Below are 25,614 nucleotides of genomic sequence, written 5' to 3'. Positions count from 1 at the left end.
TTACTATATGTTCATTAAGCATTTAATAGGTAATGAAGTTATAATTTAATTTGTGCTATACTTTGTTGGGACCGAGTAAGCTCGAGGACACTTTCCGCCCACAGCTGCTTTCGAGGCCAGTTAATTGTTTTCAGGACTATTGACTGAACAGGACACCATGTTCCAGGCCGAGACTGTTGATCTGAGTTGGCAATGAAGATCTACAAGGGCCTCTTAAATTGCTTTGACTTGGATTCCGGCAGATGGCGATAATCGAATCAACTTCCGAAAATACTCGCATTATTGTTTAAAAAATATGGTCGCTCTGTTTACCTTATAAAGAAATTATTATGCTTATTCGTGCAAATTCTTACGCAGTTGTTTCGGTTTCCGATCCGCTCAGGTCACCTTGTATGCTTACTTGTGCAAATTGTTACGCAGGTGTTTTTGGTTCCGATCTAATATGAGATTGATGTGGCATTTGTTTTTTGACCTTAATGGTGTTATTCGGTTAGCTTATGCAATTGTTTGAATCAGATTACCTCAAATGTTTTGATTATGTGCCGACTAAATTGACAGAGGAAGATGCCGTTTCTTTAGAATCCTCCTGGACGAGGGCGAGTTGGCAGTGATTTTCCTTGCAAGTTGTAGCCAGTGTATGTTAATGATGTCTCCCTGTTTTGATTAAAGTGTATTAATAATAAACCTATCACACTTTTTCATATGAAGAGCATTAGAAGAACCACATTCCTTATATTTCAACCCCATTCTCCAGATTTTCATTTTCCGTTCTCTGGACGACATCAGCCTCATTCATTCCACTCCCACACAATCTCTACATCTGGACATCTGTACGTCCTCATCTTATGGAGCATCGCAAAATCAAAACCATTAGAACTGACAAGCGGTCCAGGGGGGAGATTTAACCCTGATCAAATTAGTGGAGATGTTGAGTGTTTTCCCACTACTCCAACCATGTTAGCGTAAGCCTGAAAATAGCGGCGTGTTCCTGGAGGGAACCGCTTTGATAATTGCACGCGCATTAGCCACGCACGCTTCTATTTTCGGGAGCGCTGCCTTATCTGGCCGTGCCACGCTGACGTAATGGCGCGAGAGCCGAGACGGATGTTGGATCGAAATTTGAAATAGGTTACAAATACATTCCATTTCTGAAAAGAGCAACAACTGGACGCGTTGAAAACCATTTTTCAAACTCACCATCCCGTGTGGCCTTCTTTGCAGGACTCATGCGGGTTTTGCTACCCGGGTGTCCATATCGTCCAGGCTTGGTCGCTCCCTCTAAAAAAAAAATACATACAGAGATATAATAAAAGTCAAGGTAGCGAAAGTCAAGATCATATCTGCGAAGCAATTCATTCACAGCAAACACAGATTTTTTTCATTTGGGAAATGTCACCATGAATCCTACAAGCAAGGCACACTATCTTACTCAGACTTGAGTATTTTCCACTCATTCAAATAGATTCAATCAATAAATACTATATTTTCACATGGATTCATGTTTCCTTTTTTATCTGCAGTGGTTTGTGGTCTTTGGTCAATGACCACAATAAAAAACAATAAAAAAATGCACACAGATTTGTAATTGCAACACAAAGCATCCAGATGGTTTCAGATGGTCATAAATAAATCCAAACGCTTGTTGTAATAAGGTCAATTAAACCGCATCCGTGCCAGAAGGCCTTTCCAAGAGCAACACAACATTTATGGAATTGTTGCTACCGGCGTAACAATTGCAAACCTCCATTTTTTGAAAGGCTTTTTTCATTTCAAGATGCAAATTCTAATTGTTCTTCGAAACAAAACGGGCTAATTTGGACGCTTGAAAGAGTTTGCAGCCACTTATGCTAAAGTGGAAAACAAAAACCTTTGTTGCGTGCAGGGAGAAAAGTTCATATTTGGTTATTCAACTATCATGTTAACGGCTGAGCAGAATTACAATGAATGCGTCAGTCTTCGGGTTAGTGACCTTGGTTGACCTTTTGTAATGTTTTGAAAGCAAGTCCCCCGCCCCCGGTTTGTCTCTATTGTACCCTGAAGAAGTCTCTGGGCGCCATTTTGACTCCCCTCTGCCGTTCTGCACGGGTTGCGATAATAGCCAGCCGGCCGGCAGCTTTTTTTTACAATCCTCCCTTTGACTCCCGTTCCTGGAGAACGCGTCGCAATCACAACCTCCCAAATCTGTCGGGCGAGCTGATATGAAAAGACGGTGTGGCCTCGAATACTGATTTGGCCATTTGTCGGGTTCACGGCGCCGTCGCTATCTTCTGCCAAGGACTCTTCTCGCGAACCTATCGTCCACGTGGCCGGCATCGGAGGAAAAATCTGCGCGCAATGCCGACGCGATGGAGTAAAAAAGATGCCGCTTTTTGCCTCCTTTTGACCATCATTCGTCATTATAGGGTTGCAACATGGCGCTTTTCCAGTGCAATTAAAGTAGATGTCTTTTGTCCTTTTGGCCTCCAACAGAGTGTTCAATTCCTCATTTTAAGTCATCAAGTGGTGTGTTTCTCTACTTGTGAAAAATACAAATTATGAAACCACTTGTGGAGTAAATTAATTTCTTACAGCGCTGTATCTTTTTTTTCCCCTCGGTAGATTGTTCACATTGTTAACACACCTGATCCACTCGCCGTCATGGAAACAGCAAAGAATCCATTTCTAATTTGCTTTAGTAGTCGAAATGAACTGCGCCACATTCAAGAATAAATTGGGATGGTACAACAGATTGCCCGCTAAAACTTTGATGTATTTGGTGAATTCTGCAAACGGAATATCACTATGACGTTTAATCTCGGCCGATCGGAGTGTTCTTTCAAACAGTTTTGTTTCCGGAACAGGGAGGCCGTTTTTTTCTTCTTTTAGTCGTAGCATAACATTTACTGGGAACCAATCTGGCAATCTGGTGCCAGCAAACAGGTCACGGATGCGTCGCCATGGAAACACTTGATTGCGAAGAACCGTCCACAGGTGGAAGGAAGCAGATAGTTTGTATGCTTAACAAAATGGAATGCTAAACTAAAAGGAGAGTGGTTACACTACACTCTTTGAATTCTTGAACGGAGGAGCTCAGCATTTTGCTGAATGGAAAAAGTAAAAGTGCCGTTTTTAGGGGTTTGGTGGAAAATGTTTGTGTTGATTTAAAGCCATTTTCAAGACGGACTTTTCAAGAAAAATTAAGAAAGGTCGGAGAACTCCAAAGCCAGCAAGCCTGTCGCAACCGGTAAGGAACATAAAAATGTTTGCCAGAAATACGACAGGATAGGCTCGAATTTCAGCATTCGCTTTGATGGCGATAGAAAAGAAGGAGGAAAGAAAGGAGAATGGATATTGTGTACAGGTAAAGAGGATTTTTGGTGAGTAAAATTTGCCTATGTTCCTAAATAATATTTCAATTGTATGAGGTTATTATTGATGATTTTTTTATGTGTCGCAAGCTGTAGCTGCAGTAGAGGTTTTATAGCCATAAAATAGTTTTTGAGGGTTGGATTGATTTGGCTAGAAAATTCACGGACCACCGCTGGTTTTAACGCTCCCAACCCGGAAAATACAGAAACTGGACTCCTCGTTTTCCGATTTTGCTCTCCACCGCCGTTTTTGATGAATTGGCTTTGTTGAGAATAAGCACTTTTCCAAATGGTGCCCGCCTCACAAAGACTTGAACGCTGCGAGCTGGCAGGGAAACGAGTCCCACGCCAGCTGGGTGAAAATGAACTTCAACCAGAAGCAAGGCAGTCCCCTCCAAAAAAAAAAACCAAAAAACACGCACCGACTGTTCCTAAATTGTCACATTGATTTCCTTTATTCACTTTCCGTCTCATAGTTCTCCTGTCCATTAGTCTCCCGAGGAGGCTTGGCAATAGACCAACGTGTCACGCTAGCTCTGCGGCAAGGGAGCCGTTGGAGCGCCGCGGCTGAATGGGGAGAAAAAATAAATAAAAAAAATGGAAAATCAAAGGAGACTGAGGAACATAACTGTGAATTGTCTGCATTGTCAAACAGCTTTTTTTCTCCCTCCCAGGAACAAAGCTATTTTAGCATTCCAATACCAAAAAAATGGAATTGTAGATACCACACGGACAGCCACAACAACTACTTTCATCCACATAATGACGCTAAAATAGAGTACTACTATGGGACGTTTATGGCCGTCAATGGCAGTCAATGAATGAATACTTGAATTAGGTTTTCCAACCAGACCTTCGCTTTTTTAAACCCGATTCTGATGGTCTTTCCAACAAATAAAAGCATTCGGAGTTCAAGTGGGCCTTGCATTCTTTTCATTTTTGACCGAAGCCTTCGGAGAAAAAAAAAGTTTGCACACCCTGGAATGCGGCCTTCCATTTCATCTCATTCCATAGCCAAGAGACTATCATGGTTGTATTTTTCTGTGTAAAAAATGCCTTCTAATGTCTAAGAATGTGCATGAAGAATCCAAACGGTTGAAGGCAAACACCAAGCATTTTTAAATGGTGTTTGAATGATGCGTTGTATTTTTCCAAAAGACTGACTGACTGACCTTGGTCCAGAGACCTGGCAGGCGCCCAGCTTTTCAAATAGTCATCCTGAAAGAGAAAAAGGACACGAGAATTTCACTTAACATTTCACAAAGCAGAAAGCAGCATATCTTTTTATATGTATATATTTATACCAGTGGCGGGCCGTCAGTGCCTTCAAGGCCTTCTCTGTTGGCCTAAGAAATATCTGAATCATATATCATATTTTGTCCATCAATACTTATTAAATAATTCCGAATTGTCTGTTAGCTTCCTTTCATTGGTTTTCCTCCCTGGTTGCACTGCTTGGATTGGATTGGATTGGATAACTTTATTCATCCCGTATTCGGGAAATTTCGTTGTCACAGTAGCAAGAGGGTGAGGATGCAGGAATAGGAAAGGCATTTTAGACATAAATAGATAAGTAATAAGTAAGTTAATAAATAAATACATGAATAAATGTAGATGTAAATAAATAAATCCAGATGTGTTTTCATTTTGAAGCATTTAACCAATCACATTTCAGCCATTATTTGTTGTCAGGGTCCGAAATCTGCCTCAAGGCCTTCACAATCGGTTCTGCAGGCTCTGCTGCATTAAACAAGAGGGCAATGTTTGCCGATACGTTCATCGCTGTCTTTTCCCGGGAAAATCACCCCCCCCTGGCCCAGTTGTAATGTCTGAAAAGCTCCAGTATTTGTATTTAATCATTAAATGCTGCTAGGAAGTGGATTTAACCCCATTTTGGGGCATTGATTTTTTGATTATTTTTTACGTGTCGCAGCTGTAGCTGAAGTAGAGGTTTTATAGCAATAAAATAGTTTTTGAGGGTTGGATTGATTTGTTGAAGGCGCTACGAGAAAATGCACGGACCACCACTGACTTATACACATGCATAACGAAAGACCCTGCGGAGCTAAAAACAAAAGGGTCAAAAATCTTGAATGCAAAGAAAAGAGTTGAAACTGAAAGGGTTATTCTTGATTTTTACATAGAGTCGCTTTTCAAAACACTCAGAATAGAAATGATTATTTGAAGGCATTTTCTTCTTGATTGAAGTACGGGCTTCATAAGTCCAATTTAATTTTTTTACACATTCTCCGCTCACTCATTTTGAACAAGTAGGAGAACATGATTGGCCTCAACTGGAAAAAAAGAAATCTTATGGAGTTTTTAGATTTGCACCGGCTGACATTTTGAGTTCTGAAGAGCTCTGAAGATGTTTGGGACATCTTTAGCGGCTCGTTGGGGCTCTCGAGATGTCGTCTGAATTTCAAGTGGAAGCCGGCTGAAGGCGCCAGTCCCCCCGTGTCGCTGAGAAAAAGGCAATCGGACGGAGAAAACCCAGGGAATTTTAAAAGAAAGGCCTCTGCCTTCCTTTATCTCCACACATGGAGGAAGAAAGACAAAAATATGGAGGAGTTAAGAAAAAGTGGAAATGAGGTGAAACCTAGTTGAAGTTTCCCAACTTCAGCAGCGCTAGCCTCGTTTCGTGCTTTTAGGTCGCAGGCTCACAATTACAAATGAATGATTCATGCCTATCGAAAAGAACATTTCAATGAGAGGCGAGTGAAAATGATTGCGATTGTTTAAGTATATGTCGTTAACAAGCAAGTTACAATAAAGTCGGATGATCAGAAGATATTGAGACAACCAAAATGATCAGTGGGATTAGGGATGATGGATACATTCTCCTGGGAGGAGCCGAACGCGTTTTGCGCTCAAACGACGGGCGCCTCGCCAACGGAAAAAATGTCTCGTGATTACAATGTGATTAGCCGTGTTTGATTGAACATGGGATCAGGAATTTACAAAGACGGTGAACTGACTTACCTCCGCTTCCTATGAACGATTGCAGATCAGAGAGAAAAGAAAAGAAAAGAAAGGTCAGTCTTATCTAACAATCGCTCGGCTAGCCTTTCTCTATATGACTATATTGGACAAGACATTCAATAAACATCAATCACAAATAGCGCATGAGACAAAGGCACACTTACAGTTGTCATTTTAGGCTCTCCACTCATTTCAACGACTGAACTCAAATTTTCTACTGATAGCTGCGTTGCCATCATTAATTTTCATATCATGAAATCCGCAAAGGCCTTCATTCATTCATTCGGAACAGAAGTTTCACGCTGTAGTTTTGTAAATTCTCTTCTGAAGTATGGCGGTCTTTCCTTCCCTCTGTGACCCCCATTCATATTTCAACGCGCCCATCTAAAAAACATAAAGTGGCGATCTCGCTCGCGCAAAACCTTGGAAGTGACTACAAGGCTCCCGAAACCCCCCGTTATTAAATTTTGACCCTGAAGTTGGCGGAATTGGCAAGCAGAAATCCTCCTTTCGACTACAAACTTTGCATTAATCCTTTGAAAGATTTGGGCACGAAAGGGACTTTATTTCTGCTTCGATTGAAATGCTATTTAAAATGCAGCCTGGCATCTGTTGTCTGAAATTAGAGCTCCTTGGTTGTAAAACTCCACGTGCTTGATTTTATTTAGCGGCCGCCTGCCTTGTAATTATGACTAATTGGCAGCATGGTGGAGTCCAGGCCCCTTTGTGTCACAGTGTGCGCTTTTAATTTGATTTCAAGAAGAAAAAAATCCCTCTCTGGAGAGGGAATTGAACGACTAGTATGAAGTTTTTCTGATTTAGTTGGCAGCCAGGTAGACGGAGCGTTTTCAGCTTTTGTGCTCAAGTCTCCCACTCCCACCCACGTCAAGCTTGTCTTTGGGATGAAGGCACTGAGCCTCCAGGTCCAAACGGCTTCATAAATCACGCTGACAGGATGCGACACTCGGTCTACCTGCGCCGCACAGTTGGGGAAAACAAACAAACAAACAAACTGGACAGATATTTCATTGAAATTTTCTGCATCATGAATGGACACTATCCACCTTGGGTGCCCAAGTCCGGTCCTGGGGGTCCCCAACCCGTCGTTTTTCCCATATCTCCCCCCTCTAGCACACCTGAAGCAAATGATTAAGTCCTCAGCAAGCGGTCCAGAACCGTCCTGATGATTTGATTGAGGTATAGAGAAGGAGAGACGTGGAAAGCAGACTGAATGAGCGACTGGGCACCTTCTTTTATCTCCCCTTTTAAATCCTGTCACGTCCACCGGCTCTTTACAAGACTCATAAATATTTGCGTTAGAGGTGACAGGACTCGGAAAGGTTTATAAGATCACAGCACTCATAACAATCATCTTTAATAAGGAGCGGTTATTGCGGAAACTCATTACTGCCGACATTCTCTGCACATGACTTTGTTGGGCCATTTAATAGCGTGACTTTGAAGGCTTTGTACGTCATAATCCTAACGGCCGAGCAGTCAAACTCGTCGCCCGCGGTTACGCCGCAATTTCTTTTTCTTTCAGGAGCGACCATTGAAGTGGCCGTTTTTCTTGGCCAAGATTAAATTGGGCAAAACCCCCACAAAAGAGCACCCCGTTCGTACGGGAGCTCCGCTTGAAAGCATTCAAGTGTTGACCATGCATGCATTCTCCAGGCAGTTTCGTAATCCCGAACTGTCAAATTATAAGAAATAATACAAAGTCAGTGCTGGAAAATATTCTTTTTTTTTACTCTTTTCTCGTCCGTTAGACGAACAATTTAATAGAAGGAGCATATTTTGCATGCAAAAAAAGAGTGAGAAGTTTTGGTACAGCTATAAAAGTGCAGTGTCCATCAAGTTTAGCAGCACGGTGGTTTGCACCAGCGCCTCACACTTCTGAGATGGAGGTTTGAATCCCAGGCAGGTTCCCGGCCTTCCCGTGTGGAGTTTGCATGCTACGTGTGGCTCATCTCTGGGTACTTTCCTCTAATCCAACACTTCAAAAGTAGCATGTGCGTGATTGGGTGTTTGTCCGTCGGTGTCCCGCTATTGGCCGGCAAGCCATTCAGGGTGAATGATGTCCGCAGGTGGCCGGTTTCGGCTCCAGACAATTATCGAATACGGCTTGTGCACGTACACGCCCATCAGAATGCTCGTATATTCCCCGCACATTTGCAAATATTCATCAGTGGTGGGGTTTTTTAAATTTATTTTTAAATTATGTTTGGAATATGTTTTTACGGCGGCGTCCCCGGGCTCCCGCCAGCTCCCCACCGCGACGCCGGCGCCGTGGCCGCAAGCCAAGAGTTAAGCCAATCAAACAGACTTTCTTATCCGAGCGCTCCACCGGGGAAACGAGCAAAGCGCCGGCGAGGATGAAAGCATAAATATGCTTTCTGCTCGCTCTTCTTTGTTTAATTCTTCCCTGATTTTGTTCTTCTCAGCGAAGTTGCCCATTAAACCCAAATCCCCCACCCCCACACGTCTGTTCCAAGCGATTGGACGCCCCCCCCCCCGCTCTCCAATTCCCTTTCCGCTTGCTCCTTCTGGTTCGTCTTTTATTGGGATCGGCCATTTTCTACTCACCTTCTTATCTGTTCACTGACGGACTTTGACGGGGTGATTAAAAAGGTTCCGTAAAGTCAACGTCAAAATGAAAAAATGGTCGAATTGGGTGAAAGAAAAGATTAGAATGAATGATAAAATGATGAGTACATGCATGAAGGTCTTTAAAAGGGAGAAAAACGGTTGGCCCCGTCGAGGAAGGATTTCCGTAGCCGTCTGTCAATCATTCTAGTGTCCACAGTACCTAAATATATTTTTTTTCAATGAGCAAATGTCAATTTACAGCTGATGAGCGGATGACAACGGGATGGCATCCAGTCAATCCAGAGCCTGAGAAAAAAATCTTTCTACGTCCGTCCTTTTGCAGTTACCAACATGATTTTATCCCGCTTCCGACGCCATGATATTAATCATTTTTTTAGCGGCTTGTAGATAAGTACGTCCTCTTTCGAGAAAACGCTTAGGCCAGCTCATTGTACTTCAAACTCATAAAAGGAGCACTACATCTTGGTGGATAGGTCGCAAATATTATTTTATTCATCCCGCGGAATTATTTGGACCTGAACTTTTTCAGTTTACCAAGTAGTGTAGAAAAACAAACAAAAAAAGAGTGGCTAATGAGAGGATGGAGAGGTTTTGCTATCCAATGCGGCATTGGAACTGATTAATGTGAGCAGAGTGTAGCGCGTGTAATCATTCACCTCCAGAGGTAATTTGAACACTCCTTTGGGCTTTAAAAACGCTTGCTCAGTAGCAGAGACGGCGAGACAAAAGGCGGGGAAATGGTGCTGATGTTGAGAAAAAAAAAAAGGCAGCTAAATGAGTTGTAAAGGTAAATCTGGAATCGGGATCGCCAGCGACAGCAGGAGGCACCGGGGAGATCAAGTCCAATAAATTAGTGGCAGATTTAAGAAGTGGCTCCCCTGGAATGGCCTTCTTAACAAGTCTCGATCCGGACTGGAACTCGGCCGTTTGGTAGCCGGACTTTTGGTCGCCAGACTTTTGGTCGCCCGGAAGGTTATTGATAATTACCATTTAAAACTGTTGCTCAAATTCCCTAAATACAAACTGCGAATTATTATTTAGTCATACTTAATGCCCTATTAATTATTAGGCTAAAGAAAAGCTCCAAATTTCCCGTACTTTTATTGTGTTTTGTTGGAGAACTTGTTGAGACCCTGACGGACCTGATGTCGCTTCTTAAAGGGACAACGCATGTACATACAAATTCTTCTACACTCACACGTCCGCTCAGTGAAACTGCTCAGGGCCATTGTTGGCTTTTATTGATGCGTAGACCGTGTTGTTTTACCTTGTTTTGTCGCCTGATGTTTGGTCGCCGGACGTTTGGTCGCCGGATGTTTGGTCGCCGGTTGTTTGGGTCCGGGCGACCAAACGTCCGGCGACCAAACGTCCGGCGACCAAACGTCCAGTGACCAAAATTCCGGCGCCCAAAAGTCCGGTCACAATCCAGACTAGGGCTGCGTATCGTCTGGCGATATGATTGGCATCATAATTCGTAGATCACGATTCCATTGCGTCCCCGTTTTAAGACGACAATTTCTGGAAAAGCTAAAGAGTAATATTTGTGTCAATTGATTTCATAAGCCTCATTCAGCACTAAAAGTAAAACGTCTTTTGTTTGAACAACAAAAGAAACGGAAAGTACCGGAGTACCTTTTGCAAAGTAGAAATGACGGGCTGAAATTGCTATTTGCGTCTCATTCTATCCAAATATTCTCTCCTTTTGGCTTTTCATTTTTTTTCTCCACACCTTTTGCTCCAAACAAACAACTGTAGCCGACTAACAAGTCCATGAGGGGATTAGCATTTTTCAGCTGCGGGATCTCGACACCGATCGGTTGGGGTGCCGCGCTTTCTCTTCATAGATCATAGCTTCCAAGGTAACCTTGATGGCGACACGCCGACAAACGTGTGTGAGAAAGCGGGATTCGCAGAACAGGTTTTTGGAGGTAACAAAAAAACAAAAATCCCATTTAATGAGCCCTCCAGGGAAAAGCGCCCCCGCTACCAAGCTTCGTTTTCCACTTTGGAGGTGATACCAGAATCCCTGATCGCGCATCCTATAAAAAGCCAGCCATGGCGTCGAGGGCGGCGCCGCTCGGGGAAGCATTAAGGTAGTCATATTTCTTCTGGCCTGGCCGGCGCATTGGATTTGAAAGGGCGCGATGACCGCCAGTTGGCTGTTGACTTTCAGTGCGACTTTAATGGAGATGGCCACAGTGTCGCATCGTATTCGTCTTCCTCGTAAACTTGAGCGTCGCGACTCCGACGAGAAGTCTCCAAACGCCGCCAAGAATAATTGGAGTGACAACAAGGGCATGTGCGCTAAAGGTCGATTGGAGGAGGTTGCTACACTTCTTCTACCAAATCAAAAAAAATGTTTAACCCAATTCCAATCCTCTGAAAATGTCGCGACTCTGCCGTATTTCCGATCGGATCTGGGACGTGGCTGATCATTTACATGACACGGGTGGTTGCAATCATACAAATGAATCCAATCTGGGTTAGAAACAGCAAATGTGCTAAAAAAGGTACACTCAAGTAAAGAAAATGCTGATATCCCGCTGCGCCAGCCAGAGGAGAACTCCACATCACACGTCTCCCCTCAACTTTTGCAGTCATTGAACTGAAAAGCTTTTCCCGGGGATTGAGATGTTAAGAAGGAGTTCTGCTCTGGCAAAGTCTACGCTAAATAAGAAGTCAGTCAGTGTGGAAAAACTTTGAATCTCATGTTGACATTTGGTTAGCTTGACACGGAGTGAAGAAGGAGCTTGCCTCCAAGAATGATAAAATTGCAGAGATTGATACTCTCGCTTCCGAATGGGCCGATTAGCAGCGCGAACAATTGTTTTCATGATATTAGGCCAACCGGGCAATAAATACCATACGGTTTAACAAAGGTTCAATTCAAAATGAAGTCATGACAGCGTGTCTTAGACATCCAATGGCGAGCTTTCCTCTCAATCGCCCTGAACGGTCGGAGCCGTCTCCAAACGTGGACAAACATCTGCGTCGGCACGCTTCACATTGTGCCTAAGAATAGAAAGACGAGACCCGCCCGCCCGCACAGAAACGCAGCAGCTATTTCTCCCGCTATCACAGGCACATCCAAAGGACCCCGATGACCTCATCAGAAAATACATCAAAATAACAAATACTTTTTGCAAATATGGAAAATCAGAGCTAGAGCAAGCCATAATATTTCTATGACCTGATGGGGAAACTAATACCTTACTTTTCCTATTTGTATTTTGACCTCTCGACACCACAAAAATTCAAATAGACTTTGTAGTATTTCACTGGTTTCTTTCTTTCACATAGAGATGTCCATTTAATTTTGCATAACCACAAGCCTTAGTAGTGTGGATACACAAAGTATTGTGCAGTTAACAAACACAGAAACGCGTTGAAATGATTCCCAAAGACCACGGTAGAAATTCCGTCATCAGACGATCCTCATTGTGTCAGCCGCCGTTTAATGACTATTCATCAGCAGCTGCGCACGTCGCTGTTGATTGGCATTCAGTTTGAGGCTCAACACCGCCGTTGTTTTGTCGGAGTGCCGATGCTTCATTTCGATCTCTAATGACTTTGCTCGCGCTTGGCACGTGACGGAAATACCACGGCTGTCATTCTTGCCATCCTTAAAAAGCCAGTCCTTCCTTCTCCTTCCTTCTCCCAACCTGCGTATATTCGATCTGAACTTCTTGATCTGCGTACACCTTTTTGCCAGAGCCATTTCCCGGCCCTCGCCATGGCATTCGTCATCCTCGTAAATGCCTTTACACGAGGCCATAGATAGATCTCTTGGGTTTCATATTGCAAAGCGCGTTTGGGGAGTGTGATGCGATCTTTTGCTCAAGGTAAATGTCAGGGTTATTTCGGAAATACCAAAAAAAAAAGACATGAGCGGGAGTACAGGATGACCGATTAGACAAAAGCTCCCGACTATACGTAGGTTGAAGAAGACAAAGGCCCAGGATTTGACAACAAAAGCTACCCATGTGCAAACGGACAATACAGAAGTCAACAATCACGGAGCTCCGATTTTGCTAGACGTACGGCGCAAAATATTGAATTATTGGTATGGCAGTATTTGCAGCTTTGTATTATTCCGAATGACCTCGCAAAGGAACGTCATTAAGAATACATTAGCATTTACCGCCCTTCCCGCCGTATACAATCTTTCCAAGTGCTTTGTACTCGGATTAACAAACATCTTGACTTTGCCACTGCGTTTCGACGGCGAGACTGCCGAGTATTGTGCGGAGTACACAATGGAATAACGTGTTTGTCACAAACGACACTGCGCCCGCTTGGGAACGCCGTCTCCAAGGTTGCGCCAGCCAGCGCAAACATAAACCTCTTTACAGCCGTGACAAGCCATTATGGGAACTTCACCTACTCTGTCCTATGGACGCAGAGTACATGAAAAAGAGTGGCCAACACGAGGGGAGGAAAAATAGCCACTTGCAGTCCACACTTGTTATTTCTTGGAATGAACTCTTTCTTTGTTGAACAACGGAATAAAAACCAAGAGCTATATTTCCTCTCCAACATGCTGATAAACACAAATACAGGCTGAGGAAAACACGACAAAGGCTGCAGCGGACTCGGCTCCCGATCAGTTAAAACCGTCAAACGAGCCGTGTGTCGCCTTCATGGGTTCATTTTTCCAGCACCATCCGGATTCATCTTTCCTCCCCGTCTGGCCGAGACTGACGTTCTCCTAATCGATATCCCTTTTCTCATTCCGGAGACAGCGTCGGTCGTTTGGCTTGGTTATTCTTCCAGTGTCTACTGCTCAATCACCCAGCCGTTCTGCTGTCAGGGAGAAAGGAATTGCCTGGCAAACGGCCACAGAATACTACTTGACCAAAGAGGGCTTTGGAGCACACATTTTGCGGGTTGTCGGGTCAGGACCGCTCCGTCTACCCTACTGTTGGGTTTATTCTGGGATGTTACTATATGTTCATTAAGCATTTTAATAGGTAATGCTATAAATTAACTTGTGCTTTATGTTGGGACCGAGTAAGCTCGAGGACACTTTCCCCCCACAGTTGCTTTCGAGGCCAGTTAATTGTTTTCAGGACTATTGACTGAACAGGATACCTTGTTCCAGGCCGAGACTGTTGATCTGAGTTGGCAACGAAGATCTACAAGGGACTCTTAAATTGCTTTGACTTGGATTCCGGCAGATGGCGATCATCACATTATTGTTTAAAAATACGGTCGCTCTGTTTACCTTTATAAAGAAATTATATGCTTATTCGTGCAAATTCTTACGCAGTTGTTTCGGTTTCTGATCCGCTCGGGTCACATTGTATGCTTACTTGTGCAAAATCTTACGCAGGTGTTTTTGGTTTCGATCTAATATGAGATTGTTGTGGCAGTTGTTTTTTGAGCTTAATGGTGTTATTCGGTTAGCTTATGCAATTGTTTGAATCAGATTACATTAAATGTTTTGAGTATGGCGCGACTAAATGGACAGAGGAGGATACCGTTTCTTCAGAATCCTCTTGGACGAAGGCGAGTTGGGAGTGATTTTCCTTGCAAGTTGTAGCCAGAGTATGTTAAAGATGTCTCAGTGATTGATTAAAGTGTATTAATAATCAACCTATCAAATAAGAATAGCTGATTAGAGAGCAAGTCATTCAAATTTAAATACTGGTTGCTACGGGAGGTCGTTTGAATCTTTTACGCGTTTCAGTCGTTTTCCGTATGGGTTATTCCACAAATAGGGTTATGCACATTCGTAAGAAGAGGCACCACTGTACGTGAATGGAGGCCTCGGTTCTCTAGGTTGTTTTCTATTTGTGTGTTGCCGCTCCCCGTTGTTTTTGATCCCCGTTCCATCCCATTCGCGAGATGGATAAAATTTGGACTCCCTTCCCACGAGAATCTTCCGAGCCAAAATAATTCATACTCTACTCGAGACCGAAACAGAAAAAATGTTGGTCTTAGTGTGCAGGTCTGCAGACATTTTCACCGCAGGAAGGTAGAAAACAAAAACGGCTTATTTTTTTTCCAGGGGGAATTTTAGGGAAAAGAAAATATGCTGCAATGTTGCCGTTCTCCTCAAGCTAATCCACTTTAAGTACACAACCCAGAGGGCAAAAGGTTGACCTGCCAACACTCTCTCACAAAGTTCCATGCACTTTTCATGCAGTATTCACAAGAAGCCCACGGGGCTCAACCATCATTTCCAGTTCACGAAGAAAGCCAACAGTTTGTCCACCAAAACACAAAGTGTGCACGAGGGACGTACCGTTTGCCAAATGACAACGTCAGGAAGGCAAGAATGGGAGATGTTTGCGTCCATCGGCCGCCCTTCTCCTTTTCCTCTCGCTCCGAAAAGCCGCGGAAGCGAGCGGCGGTGGCGGGAAAGCCCTGAATTATTGACGACGACAAGCCATCCTTCACACCCACACAGCCGGGCGCACACAAACAGTCAGCGTATCCGTGTTCTCGGGGGGGAGGAGGGGAGTTTGATAATGACCAATTCTATCCGACACGCTTCTCCAGACCGTAAACATCAAAGACGGAGCGCCACACGACACGGAGAGGAACATTTTCCGCATTGATCCAAAGGAGACAAGTTTGAAAAAGCTGAGTAGAAGGCCCGTGATTGGTTGCACCCCGTTAGTCCAATGCGAGTCGAACTGAACGATGCTCTTGCAAAAAACGTCTAAATTAGGAGGGTGACAATATATCGAAAAGATATCATGAGATCTACTTACCAAACATTCCGGTTTTAGACTTTGCAACTTTATTCTTTAAAAAAAAAAATTGGGGTTCAAGGAAAATTACGTTATTTTGAAATGTTGGGTTTAAATCGTGAAGTTGTGTGTTTTTGGATGCGTGTGTTTTGTTAGTTGCACTCGCCACTTGAACAACAATAGAATATGCTTGTTGTTCATTTTAATGGCTTAATTCAATCCTTTTCTTATCTTTTGTGTGTGTTTCTCACATATTTCAAACAAAACGGGTCCACTTGGATCATTTTCAAGGGTTTAATTGCAGGTACGTTGAGAACCGTGGAAGAAATGGAGAATTTACATGTAAAATGTGGCTCTACTCGATGAATGAATTAAGAGGTACGACTGCAGTAAGGCTAATGGTAGATGACCATCGACATATTGCTATCTCATCCCACATTCTCTTTTTGCATTGTTGCATCTCATGCACTTATTGATGACACTGTGGCGCTCGGCAGGATTAGCCAGCTCTCTAATTTATCGATCAATACTCCGGAGCCTGAGGCGGCGAGTGGGGGTGAGGGTGGGGCTGGCTTTTTACATGGGTGCGGTGAAACGCACGCACAGACGGCAGTCGGAGAGACACGGGCAGGCCGGGGCGGGCCGTAAAACGCGGCCGCCGTGCAATATTTAGTCGTTTGCCCTCCGAAGATTGGATCTGCAATTTCTGGTTTACAATCAATAGCTGGAGGAGGCACGCCAGCCAGGAGGGAGGGGGGGTGGGCACGAGTGGTCTCTAAGGCAAGTGCGGAGAGGGGGTTTATTTTGAAGGGCACTCTTTCATTTGGAATTAGTGGAGTATAAAACCGGAGACGGCGAAAGAGCCGGCCCAGAGTGGAGATGAAGATGAAGCCAGTGCGGAAAAATGGAAGCGGCCTAAAGAAAAAGAACAGGAAACGGGGGACAACATGGCTTGGCGATAAGAAAGAGCGACAGCTGTTCAGCCCAGTCTTGGCTTCATTATAAGAAATACAGGGGGGCACTGCCCGGGAAGTATTTCCTCAGAGGGGATGCGTTTCTGAAGGTGACTGCTCACTTCCAATAATCGGATTCTTTCAGCTGCCCCCCTGCTGTAAAGCATGGGCAAACACGTGGATAGGGCCGAGAATAACAATTAAAGTCGCTCCCAGGAGGCTACTTTAGTCAATTCCATAGATTGGACGTGACTAGGCCACAAACTCCAGTAAGTTGGGTTGAAAAATCAACACAAAAGCGCTGTTTTAATCACATTTTGCAGTTGGGCAATTAACCAGAATGAGGCACAGTTCACAGGACACCATCAAGTGGTAAATGTAAAAAGTGCAACAGCATGTGAGCACAATTCAAGCTTCTTCTATGGGCATTTAGTCCGTTTATTTTGAAATTCTATACAGTGAGAGGGTTCACTAGTTTCAGGAATTTGTCGAATCACTTTTGGACCAGACACGTCTTGAAAATGTGCTGATGAAGGCTGAACAGCAAAGCTTCAACAAAACCTGGTCCAGCTAAGTATTGCATACTAATGGGACCACATTCCCTTTGGCGGTGCAAGAAGCAAAATGTTGCCAATTAGTCCAAACGTGGCCAGTTTTTAAATTTTTGTTGAAATGTGAAAAATTTCAATTTAAATTGAATGAATTGGATGAATTTAAACGTGAAAGAATCCCCAAGGCACGACACGGCGACCAAGCTGAGGCACGTGTGCGGGATTGGGCGAGAGAGAAAAATTAGACCAGCTCAGCCTCGCTCGCACACGCCAGCCGATGCGGCGTGTCAGCAAATTCCACAGCCGTCTCATCCTAGACAACAAGCTTGTTATGACGCGAGCTGGTCTCGCAGACATCAAACAAAGAGAGCATTGAAACAAGCAAGTCGTTTCTGCACCTTAGTTTGCGTCCCTACCGCGATGGCCGTTTTCTATGAGGCGGAGGACAGAGAATGCGACATCGAGTAAGCACATTTCAAATGCGCGGAGCCGTGAAACCAAAAGGTGTCTGCCATCATTTGTACCTGCTCTAATTATGCCCTCTGCAGATAATGACCGAGTAGAACATTTAAATCGGCAAGCACGCAGCGCAGGTGCAAAAGGCCCATTTTCTTTGCCACGTCACAGCTCGGTAGGATGAGTAAGGCAGGCTCTAATAAGGCCAAAGTTATGTGACTCTTTGTTGAAGTCCCCTGGGTAGACGCTTGCAGCCAGCGCGCGTTTGCTTCACGGCGGAACCTCGTGCATAATAATGCCACTCATCGCTGCGCTCCGGCCCGGGATTGCAGCAGCTGCTAAGACGGAAAAGCTTCTCCATTATTATTACAGAAAGGCGTGCTATTCGTTCGTTAGTTAGTTAGCTAGAGCGGGGCTGTCAAAGCCTCGGCCCGCTTTCCCATCCGGCTCGCATCCTTCTTCCGCTTTGTAGCTTATTCATACAGAATCAACCTTCTTCAAATGCTCGGATATTTTCCACATGGGGGCCGTGGAAGCAAAATTTGGTGAATTCCTGCAATTCGCAGCTGCAATAGTGAGTCCATTTTCTATCCGCAGTCACATTCATTCTTTCGGACACTGCAGTGAAAAAAACAGCACCGTCATTGAGTGAACAAGAAACCTTAAAATGCCCCAAACTCATAAGGAGGTCATCTGGAAATACCCCCAAATCAGCAGAAAGAAAAAAAAATAGAAAGCAAGCACGAAATTCCTCCCAAACCAATAGTGCATGTTCCAAAAGTTACAAGAAGTGACCTGCAAGTCCCCTAAAATGACAAGGAAGGGACTCATTGCCTGCCATTGACGACAATGGTAGATTTCTGATTCTCATCTTTCAGTGATGTCTATGGCAATCAGCAAGTTCCCTTTTTTTGGCCAAAAAAAAGTCCAGCCCACATGCAATCTAAGGTGAGGTTGACACCCCTGACTACGAGCCTTCCATTGACCGAATAGAAGACGTGAACAGGAAAGTTCTCAAAGATAAGCAGTAGTGGAAATAAACCAATGAATATTCTGTATGCCAGTTCCACACCTGGTTTGAAGGCTGATGTATAAATAAAAGAATGCCAACTCCCTGTTATAAAGACCCACACACACACAAAACCTACAAAAACATGTCATGGTCTTGGACACAAATAGAAGTCTAGTATATATCTGATATGGGGCGGTCTTGCCAGCACTCCGAACAAAGCGTCAAAGCGCAAAAGTACCAAGCCAAGTCCCTTGATGCTTCAAAAGTCTTAACTCAAGCCACATAAAGAAGTTATCAGCCACAGGGTGTTTACTGCGTGGGTCCGCAGGACATGCGAGTCAGTGATGCACAACCCTCTAGTAATGGCTTTTGGCTGGATTTAGCGGCTCGGCCACGGAAACTCACGTCTCTGTATCGGTTCCAGGATCTGTCCTTGGAGTGCTGCTGACCCGCGGGAGTCGCTCGTCTGTCGATGTCGTCGTTGTCGGCCGCGGTGCTGGTGCCGGTGATGGTGCCGGACACTGCGGACTGCGCGCTCAGCATCAGAGCCACGACGGGGAGCAGCGAGAAGAGCATCCTCTGAAAGCCCAAGCGGACGAGAAAAGAGCATCAAACCCGAGTGAAAAGGGGGGGAGCCTTGGAACCGGGATCCGCTTTAGACGGCCATCGATCGATGCAAACGGCACGGTGGAAAATAGAAGCGGATTGGCCGAGCGATGTTGGAAAATGGCTCATGTGGCATTTGGATGGCCACAATTCGGGGACTTGTGGTCTTGCAGCTTTACTAGTTTATTATGATTTGAGAAAACAAAGAGGGGGGTTCTCTTTTTTCCCCCTCGACATTTTCTTCCAACCCTCGAGTCAAACAACGTGCGGCTGTTTACTGTCGAGTGTACAATAGTAAGAGAAGAGCAAAAGTGCGTCACTCACCGGCATGCGTACGTTCGGGGGGTGTCACAATCCGTGCCCTGCTGGGGATCCAGTAAGTCCGAGTTGCGAGCACTCCAGTGTGAGCGACCACCTCTGAGACTGACTGACTGCGGGCGGGCGGGCGGGCTTGCGCGAGTGGACTTGCTGAAGCTTCCCCCCCCCCAAAAAAAATCCCCGCCTCCTCTCCTCTCTTCTCCTCTCTCTCTCTCTCTATTCCGCTATCTCTCTTCTCTCCTTAGCTGAGTCAAGCAAGGGGCGTAGCGACTCATTTATGGGCAAAACCCATTCATCAAGGTGAAAAGCAAATGTATTCAAGACATAGCCTCTTGCTTTGGGAAGCACTTACAATGATTCCACACATATATCCAGTGAGAGCGATACGTATATACTATAGTGGTAGTTCTACTTACAAATGCTTCTACATACTACATTTTCAGGATACGAAAAGCCTTGATGGATATTTTTTTTCTAAGATACAAAAATAATTCAAGTTACGAAATATCAAGCCAAATCAAACGTCCTCCAAAATGTAAAATACTCAGCTTTACATTTTGCACACCAACCCACTGTGTCATATCAGCAAGTAGTATAAAAAGATCTGTACTACTACCATATGTCTGCGTCATCACGATCTCATCAGAATACAGAAAGTTTAATGTTAAAGAACTTCCTTTTTTTCCTATTAATAACCCATCTTTTACTAGCATCCTTCATTTTTCCTTTTTTTATAAAAAGAATCACAAATGGGGGCAGTGGAGTCCTTGTTACTCTCATTCTCCCCCTCAGTATGCATGGCATCGATTTTTCAGTGGCAGGATTTTTTTTTTTAATTCTTCTTCCATGTTCGCCCCAAAACGTTGACAGGATTTGCGAGCCGTGCTGCTATGGATGTCCAGACACAAATTTCAAATTAGTCAAGCACGTTGTCCCTCAGCTAATTATGTGAAACCTCTGACTGCCTTTTTTCCTCTCTGCTTCAGGACCACGGCCAGCGACACCATCGCCTGTCACGACCAAAGCCAAATGGTAGCACAGCCAAGAAACTGGGGCACTCATTATTGGGGTATGTTTTTAAATATTTAATCTGTAGCTCTCTGAGACGACTCTCTGCGGGGATCTCGCAACACTTGGTCTGTCTTTCACACGCTTGGATTTGCTGTGGTTGCTGACACAGGCGTGATGGGAAACTGTCTGCTGGCGACTTTCTTCCACATGCTAAAGCTGGAGGAGGGGGTTTGTTTAATGGACCCATTTTGGTGCGCAAGCACTTGTGTACGATGGCTTATCTCATTAAAGCTCACACTCGACGTTTTCTGCCAAGCTGACGTCGTTTTTTTTTCGGAAAGCATTCGGCATAGGCAGTGAAAAAGTGGAATCCAGTGTTGGTGTCATATCATGTCAATAAATACCGCCACGCCATATTTGCCTAGCTGGCGCCATGTGTCATTTCGTCAAACACGACGGCGTCTCGACAGTCGGGAAATTCATCCCGCTTTGAGGTGTAATGATGCAAGCAAATGGTGCAGACAGGGAGCAATCTGTGGCATGCAAACACGGCAATTTCTCACTGACAAAGTCCGCAAGCTTCCCTTTGGTTCGGGAACCCATACTTGATGAGTCAAAAGGCGGAATGTGGCAACGGGCCGGGAAGCTATTAAAGCCACGCTCCGATATAAACAACAATGAGGCGTCCGTCCGTCCGCGGAGGGACGTCTGTCTCCGGAAAGGCAGCCAAAATACCGGAGTAACATATTCCGCCGTTGGCATTTGGCGGGTGATCTTAGCGAGCGTTTGTTGAAATAGCGCCGAAGAGAAGGCCATAATAAAGCGCCGGGATGGAATGGCCCAAGGAGACGCTCCCCTGAGAGCGATGGCCTGTTTGCAGAGGACGCCAGCCAAATGTCGTGCCGTGCAGGGTGAAAGCGCCGAGGCCTCCCCGCGGGCCGGCTGTAAATATGGACCAGAAAGCCAGTACTTCCTCCAAAGTTTGCCCTTGCCCGAGTCTGGACTCCCAAGTCTATCTGGGGACGGCAAGGGCACGACCGTGACAAAGACAGGGTTTAGTAAGTGGACTGGCCTAGCTAGACGAGACAACCGGCGGGCGACAGGTGGGTGACCCGAAAGGCGGGGATTGGCTGGGAGGCCGGCCAGATCGCCGCAGGTGAATTTTAATGGAAGGACAAGCCACACAGAGGGGGAGGAAAAAAAATAGACCAAAAAGAAACCTGACAATTTGTTGCTTCAATCTGACTTCTCTTTTTTTTTTACTGGATCCCAATGGTTAGTTTAACAAATTGAAGTGGATGGATTTCAAGTTAACCCTTGAACGCGGGCCCAGGAGGAAAAGGTTTGGACGCCGTCGTTAATCGACATTTCTGCCGCAAGACTGTGAATAAACGTATTCATGATGCCGTCCGTCATCATCTTTTTTTTATTTTTTGTAGCCCAGAAATAAATCAGTCTTTCCGTCAAACATCAGACACTGACAGGCACTGACAGCCAATTAAAAAGACTTTTCTCCGTCCGTGTGTATCTTCTTCCCACCGCGGGTCAGAATAATCGCTGAACAATTCATGACGGACACTCCATCATGGCAGCCAATCTCCAAACAAATTCCTCGCGTACTTCATAAAAAAAGATTAAATATTGCAGAATGAGGGCATTTAACATTCAGACCACACTCCCTTGTTAATAATACTCCCATAATAACATTACATTCAGCATACACTCTAATTTTCTGTTCCGTTTCTCCTGGCAAGGATCGCGAGGGGTGCTGGCGCAACCCACAATTCCAAACATTTATAAATATTCACATGAAATAGGGATGCAAATCAAGCAAGAATTTCAGATCAAGACAGAAAATCCATGAAAAGAGGCAGAAAGAAGGGATGTTATGACGTTAATATGCATTTTGCAGAAAAAGACCAAGAAATAAAGTCCAAGTCCGAATGCAGGAGAGGCGTTTTGTTGCCAAATCACGCTTGAGCCCTGCAGCATACGGCTGCAGCACACAGGAAATTCACTTGCCTGCGCTCCCGTGTCTCGGATTGATATTCTGCTACGGCTACTCTTTGCATATTCATAATCATACTAATGTCATAACGTCTCAAAATGGCAGATAGCCAGCTTTGGGCTTCGGCAACATGCGCTATCGTACTTTGATATGCGAGACGGCACGGTTCTCACTTCCATCCTGGCCCAGGGGCTTGCATGCGTGCGTGTGTGCGTGGGTGGGTTTTCTCCGGGTGCTCTGGTTTCCTCCCACTCCGCCCAAAAACATGCACGCTAGGCTAATTGTACACCAATGGTTGCTTGTCTTGTTGTGCCCTGCGATGGACTGGCAACCCACAGCCCCCGCCTCCTCGGATAGACTCCAGCACCCCCTCGACATTCCAGAGGACGAGTGACTCGGCAAATGACTGAATGAAGGATTTCTATATGTGGAAAGTCCTTCAAACAACATTAAAAATGGATTTTTTTATAGCAAGAATCCTCTGCAGGTGGTGTAAGCAAGCGCTTGGCCAACACCAAAAACAATTATCTTCTCTCTCTCTCTCTGTTCTTTTTTATTTCCCTGTCAAGATTTATTGACGCCCTGTCCAAACAATACCTTGGTGGATCTTTCCTTTTCCATTTTCTGTTACCTCTTGCTGTGCACAGTCTCCCCTGTCATTTCCTTTAAACAAATTGTTATCGTTTGTTTTTCAGACATTGCCTTTCAAGGCATTATTTGTTATTTTTTTGGAACTCTCAACTAGCCTCCCTTTCCTCAAAAGCTCACATGAATAAATGACCTCTGCGGTAGCGTATCTACTCTCCTAAACGTCGGCTTATTCATCCCTCCGTGGGTCCCAAAAGGGAGGAACTCATTGGTTCTGCTTCCCATAGTATATATATATATATATATATATATATATATATATATATATATATATATATATATATATATATATATATATATATATATATATATATATATATATATATAAACACGGCATTCAACCTTTCAAAAAAAGTCAACATTGAATAGAAGAACTTAAAAAGATTGCCTTTGTGGTAAAATGGACATTACTATTAATATTGACCTCGAACACATTTCTATTATGCCCTATGAATATAAAAAAATGAAGTCCTATCAAATCGGCACAAAGGAACCAATTGTCGACCTTCAAAAATGATAGCGTCTTTCTTTTTTATATACTGTAACTTGTCACTTGCTAGCCTGGGAATTTAACAAGTGGTCTTGAAAAGGGGTCTTTCCCTCCAAACTGTAAGACTGATTTGAAACCAGATAATACAAACAAGATTGTTGCATGTTAAAAAGACGGATTTAATCAAGCTCTATTTGCATTTGTTCCCGCTGTTGTTGGGTACAGTAAAAAAACAATAAAAGGAAAGCAATGCTTGACATACATAAAGAGAAAATAAATAATAGCTGGCAGAGTGAAGAGCGGCGTCTGGTCTCGGAGGATTTGTTCTGCTCCATGAATTATCTATGGATTAGCCAGATTTGGAGGCAGCGATAAAGCCTACCTGGGGCGCCGGCTTAGATCCTCCGTATTCTTGCCTCACTTACATTTATTGGGGACATCGTTTATCTCCCCCCCCCCCAAAAATCCACGCATGGGCTGCAAAGTGTTGATAATTCCATTCATTTCAAAGTAGGGCTAAATGATAGGCATGTTTACAACTTGAAAAAAACAAAAGAACACTGTACAACCTGAAAGCACCATGATGTTAAATATGTTTTTTTTCCAGAAACGAAAGCGAGTGAAGACTTTAAAAACTAGAATGGAGCAAGAATACACCTTTGTACAGGCTTATTATTCCAAATGGAGACGTCGTTGCAGGTTAAAAAATGACCTGCAGCTCAATTTTCTTGCTAGATTCAGCATTTATTTGTCCTTGGAAGACTGTTCAAGTATTAAAAAAATGTGATATTCAAGCAAAATAACATTGGTTTAGTCCATCCTTGAGCCTTGGTATGCTTCTGTTGCTCCAGACACAGACCCAAAAAAAGAAGGGTGGGCCGCTGAGGCCATCAAGGCCAAGCTTGAATGCACAGAAAGGGCGTCAGTCGGCATGGTAATCGACATACACACACACACACACACACACACACACACACACACACAGTATCAACACTCCAGTATTTTCATCACGTCTTTCTTTTTATTCCAGCCGTGTCCTAAATCTCCAATGCGACCGGGTGAGCTTTCTATTAGGAATGGGACGGCGAAGGCTTACCTGGCGACGCCGTGCCAAGGCTAACGATGATCTCGCCACACGGAAACGCTCGCCATGTGGCTCGGGAAAGCCTTCCACCATCATTTACGGTACAAACAAAAGTATTTTCGTCCTTCCGCTGCAAATTGCAATGACTTTTAATGACGAGTGAACGCCCAAGCCATTTGAAATGGGAGGCTGGCAGCAATTGAACGCAAGTAAGCTCTTTTCTTAAAGACTTTAAAGCCTTTAGAAGCCCCTTTAATGGTCCTAATATTTCAATCGATGTGGCTGAAAACTCACAGGTTAATAAAAGAAAAGCACGGCTGCAAAATCAAATGCCTATCATTAATTCAGAACGCCATTTTGTAGTAAACAAACTGCCCGATGATGTCTGGGTGATAAATAGACGCTTTGGCGAACGGCGGCCAAGACACCGCGCGCATTTGTCGTTTGGCTTCGGCGCTTTCCCCAAATGATTTTGTTTGTTTTGTGGCGCCAGGTCCGCCGAGTGGCGTTCCACTCCGGGGACGGAAATATTTTGCATTTGATTTATTCCAAAGGAACGATGGAGAAACAAAGACGCGAGGCCGGCCGGCCGGTCCTCGGTGGCGTCGCTGCTTGGGCTTTTAATGTTCACTGCCAGCTTCTCTCAGCTAAAAATAACCGCGTTCGTTAGCCAGACAGACTAAAGTGCAATCTGCTTTATTACTGTCAAGGGAGCGCCTCTTTATGGCCATTGAATTTGAGGTACACGGTCGATTGGTTGCCGGTCTTTTGGTCGCCGGTCTTTTGGTCGCCCGGAAGGTTATTGATAATTACCATTTAAATCGTGGATCAAATTCCCTA

The 25,614-nt window shown here is 44.4% G+C and overlaps 1 protein-coding gene and 1 long non-coding RNA gene across 2 annotated transcripts in view; one reads left to right on the top strand and one right to left on the bottom strand.

The window, feature by feature from the left end:
- Positions 1 to 19,662, bottom strand: part of spock1 (SPARC (osteonectin), cwcv and kazal like domains proteoglycan 1) — a 32,882-nt gene extending 13,220 nt beyond the window's left edge. The window contains exons 1-4 of the mRNA XM_077608589.1: positions 19,540 to 19,662; positions 19,015 to 19,188; positions 4,520 to 4,565; positions 1,198 to 1,278 (exon numbers count right to left, since the gene is read on the bottom strand). Of these exons, the coding sequence (XP_077464715.1) occupies positions 1,198 to 1,278; positions 4,520 to 4,565; positions 19,015 to 19,188; positions 19,540 to 19,545 (307 nt within the window). The 5' untranslated portion in view covers positions 19,546 to 19,662. The remainder of the gene's footprint in view (positions 1 to 1,197; positions 1,279 to 4,519; positions 4,566 to 19,014; positions 19,189 to 19,539) is intronic.
- LOC144081973 (uncharacterized) lies at positions 2,993 to 24,383 on the top strand. The gene is made up of 3 exons (XR_013303078.1): positions 2,993 to 3,356; positions 20,520 to 20,602; positions 24,298 to 24,383. It is a non-coding gene; the product is annotated as an uncharacterized LOC144081973 (long non-coding RNA).
- The last annotated feature ends 1,231 nt before the right edge of the window (positions 24,384 to 25,614 follow it).

Source organism: Stigmatopora argus, chromosome 9 (assembly GCF_051989625.1).
Source record: "Stigmatopora argus isolate UIUO_Sarg chromosome 9, RoL_Sarg_1.0, whole genome shotgun sequence".
NCBI lineage: Eukaryota > Metazoa > Chordata > Actinopteri > Syngnathiformes > Syngnathidae > Stigmatopora > Stigmatopora argus.
Note: the sequence above shows the minus strand (reverse complement) of the source record. Positions and strands in the feature narration are given on the sequence as shown.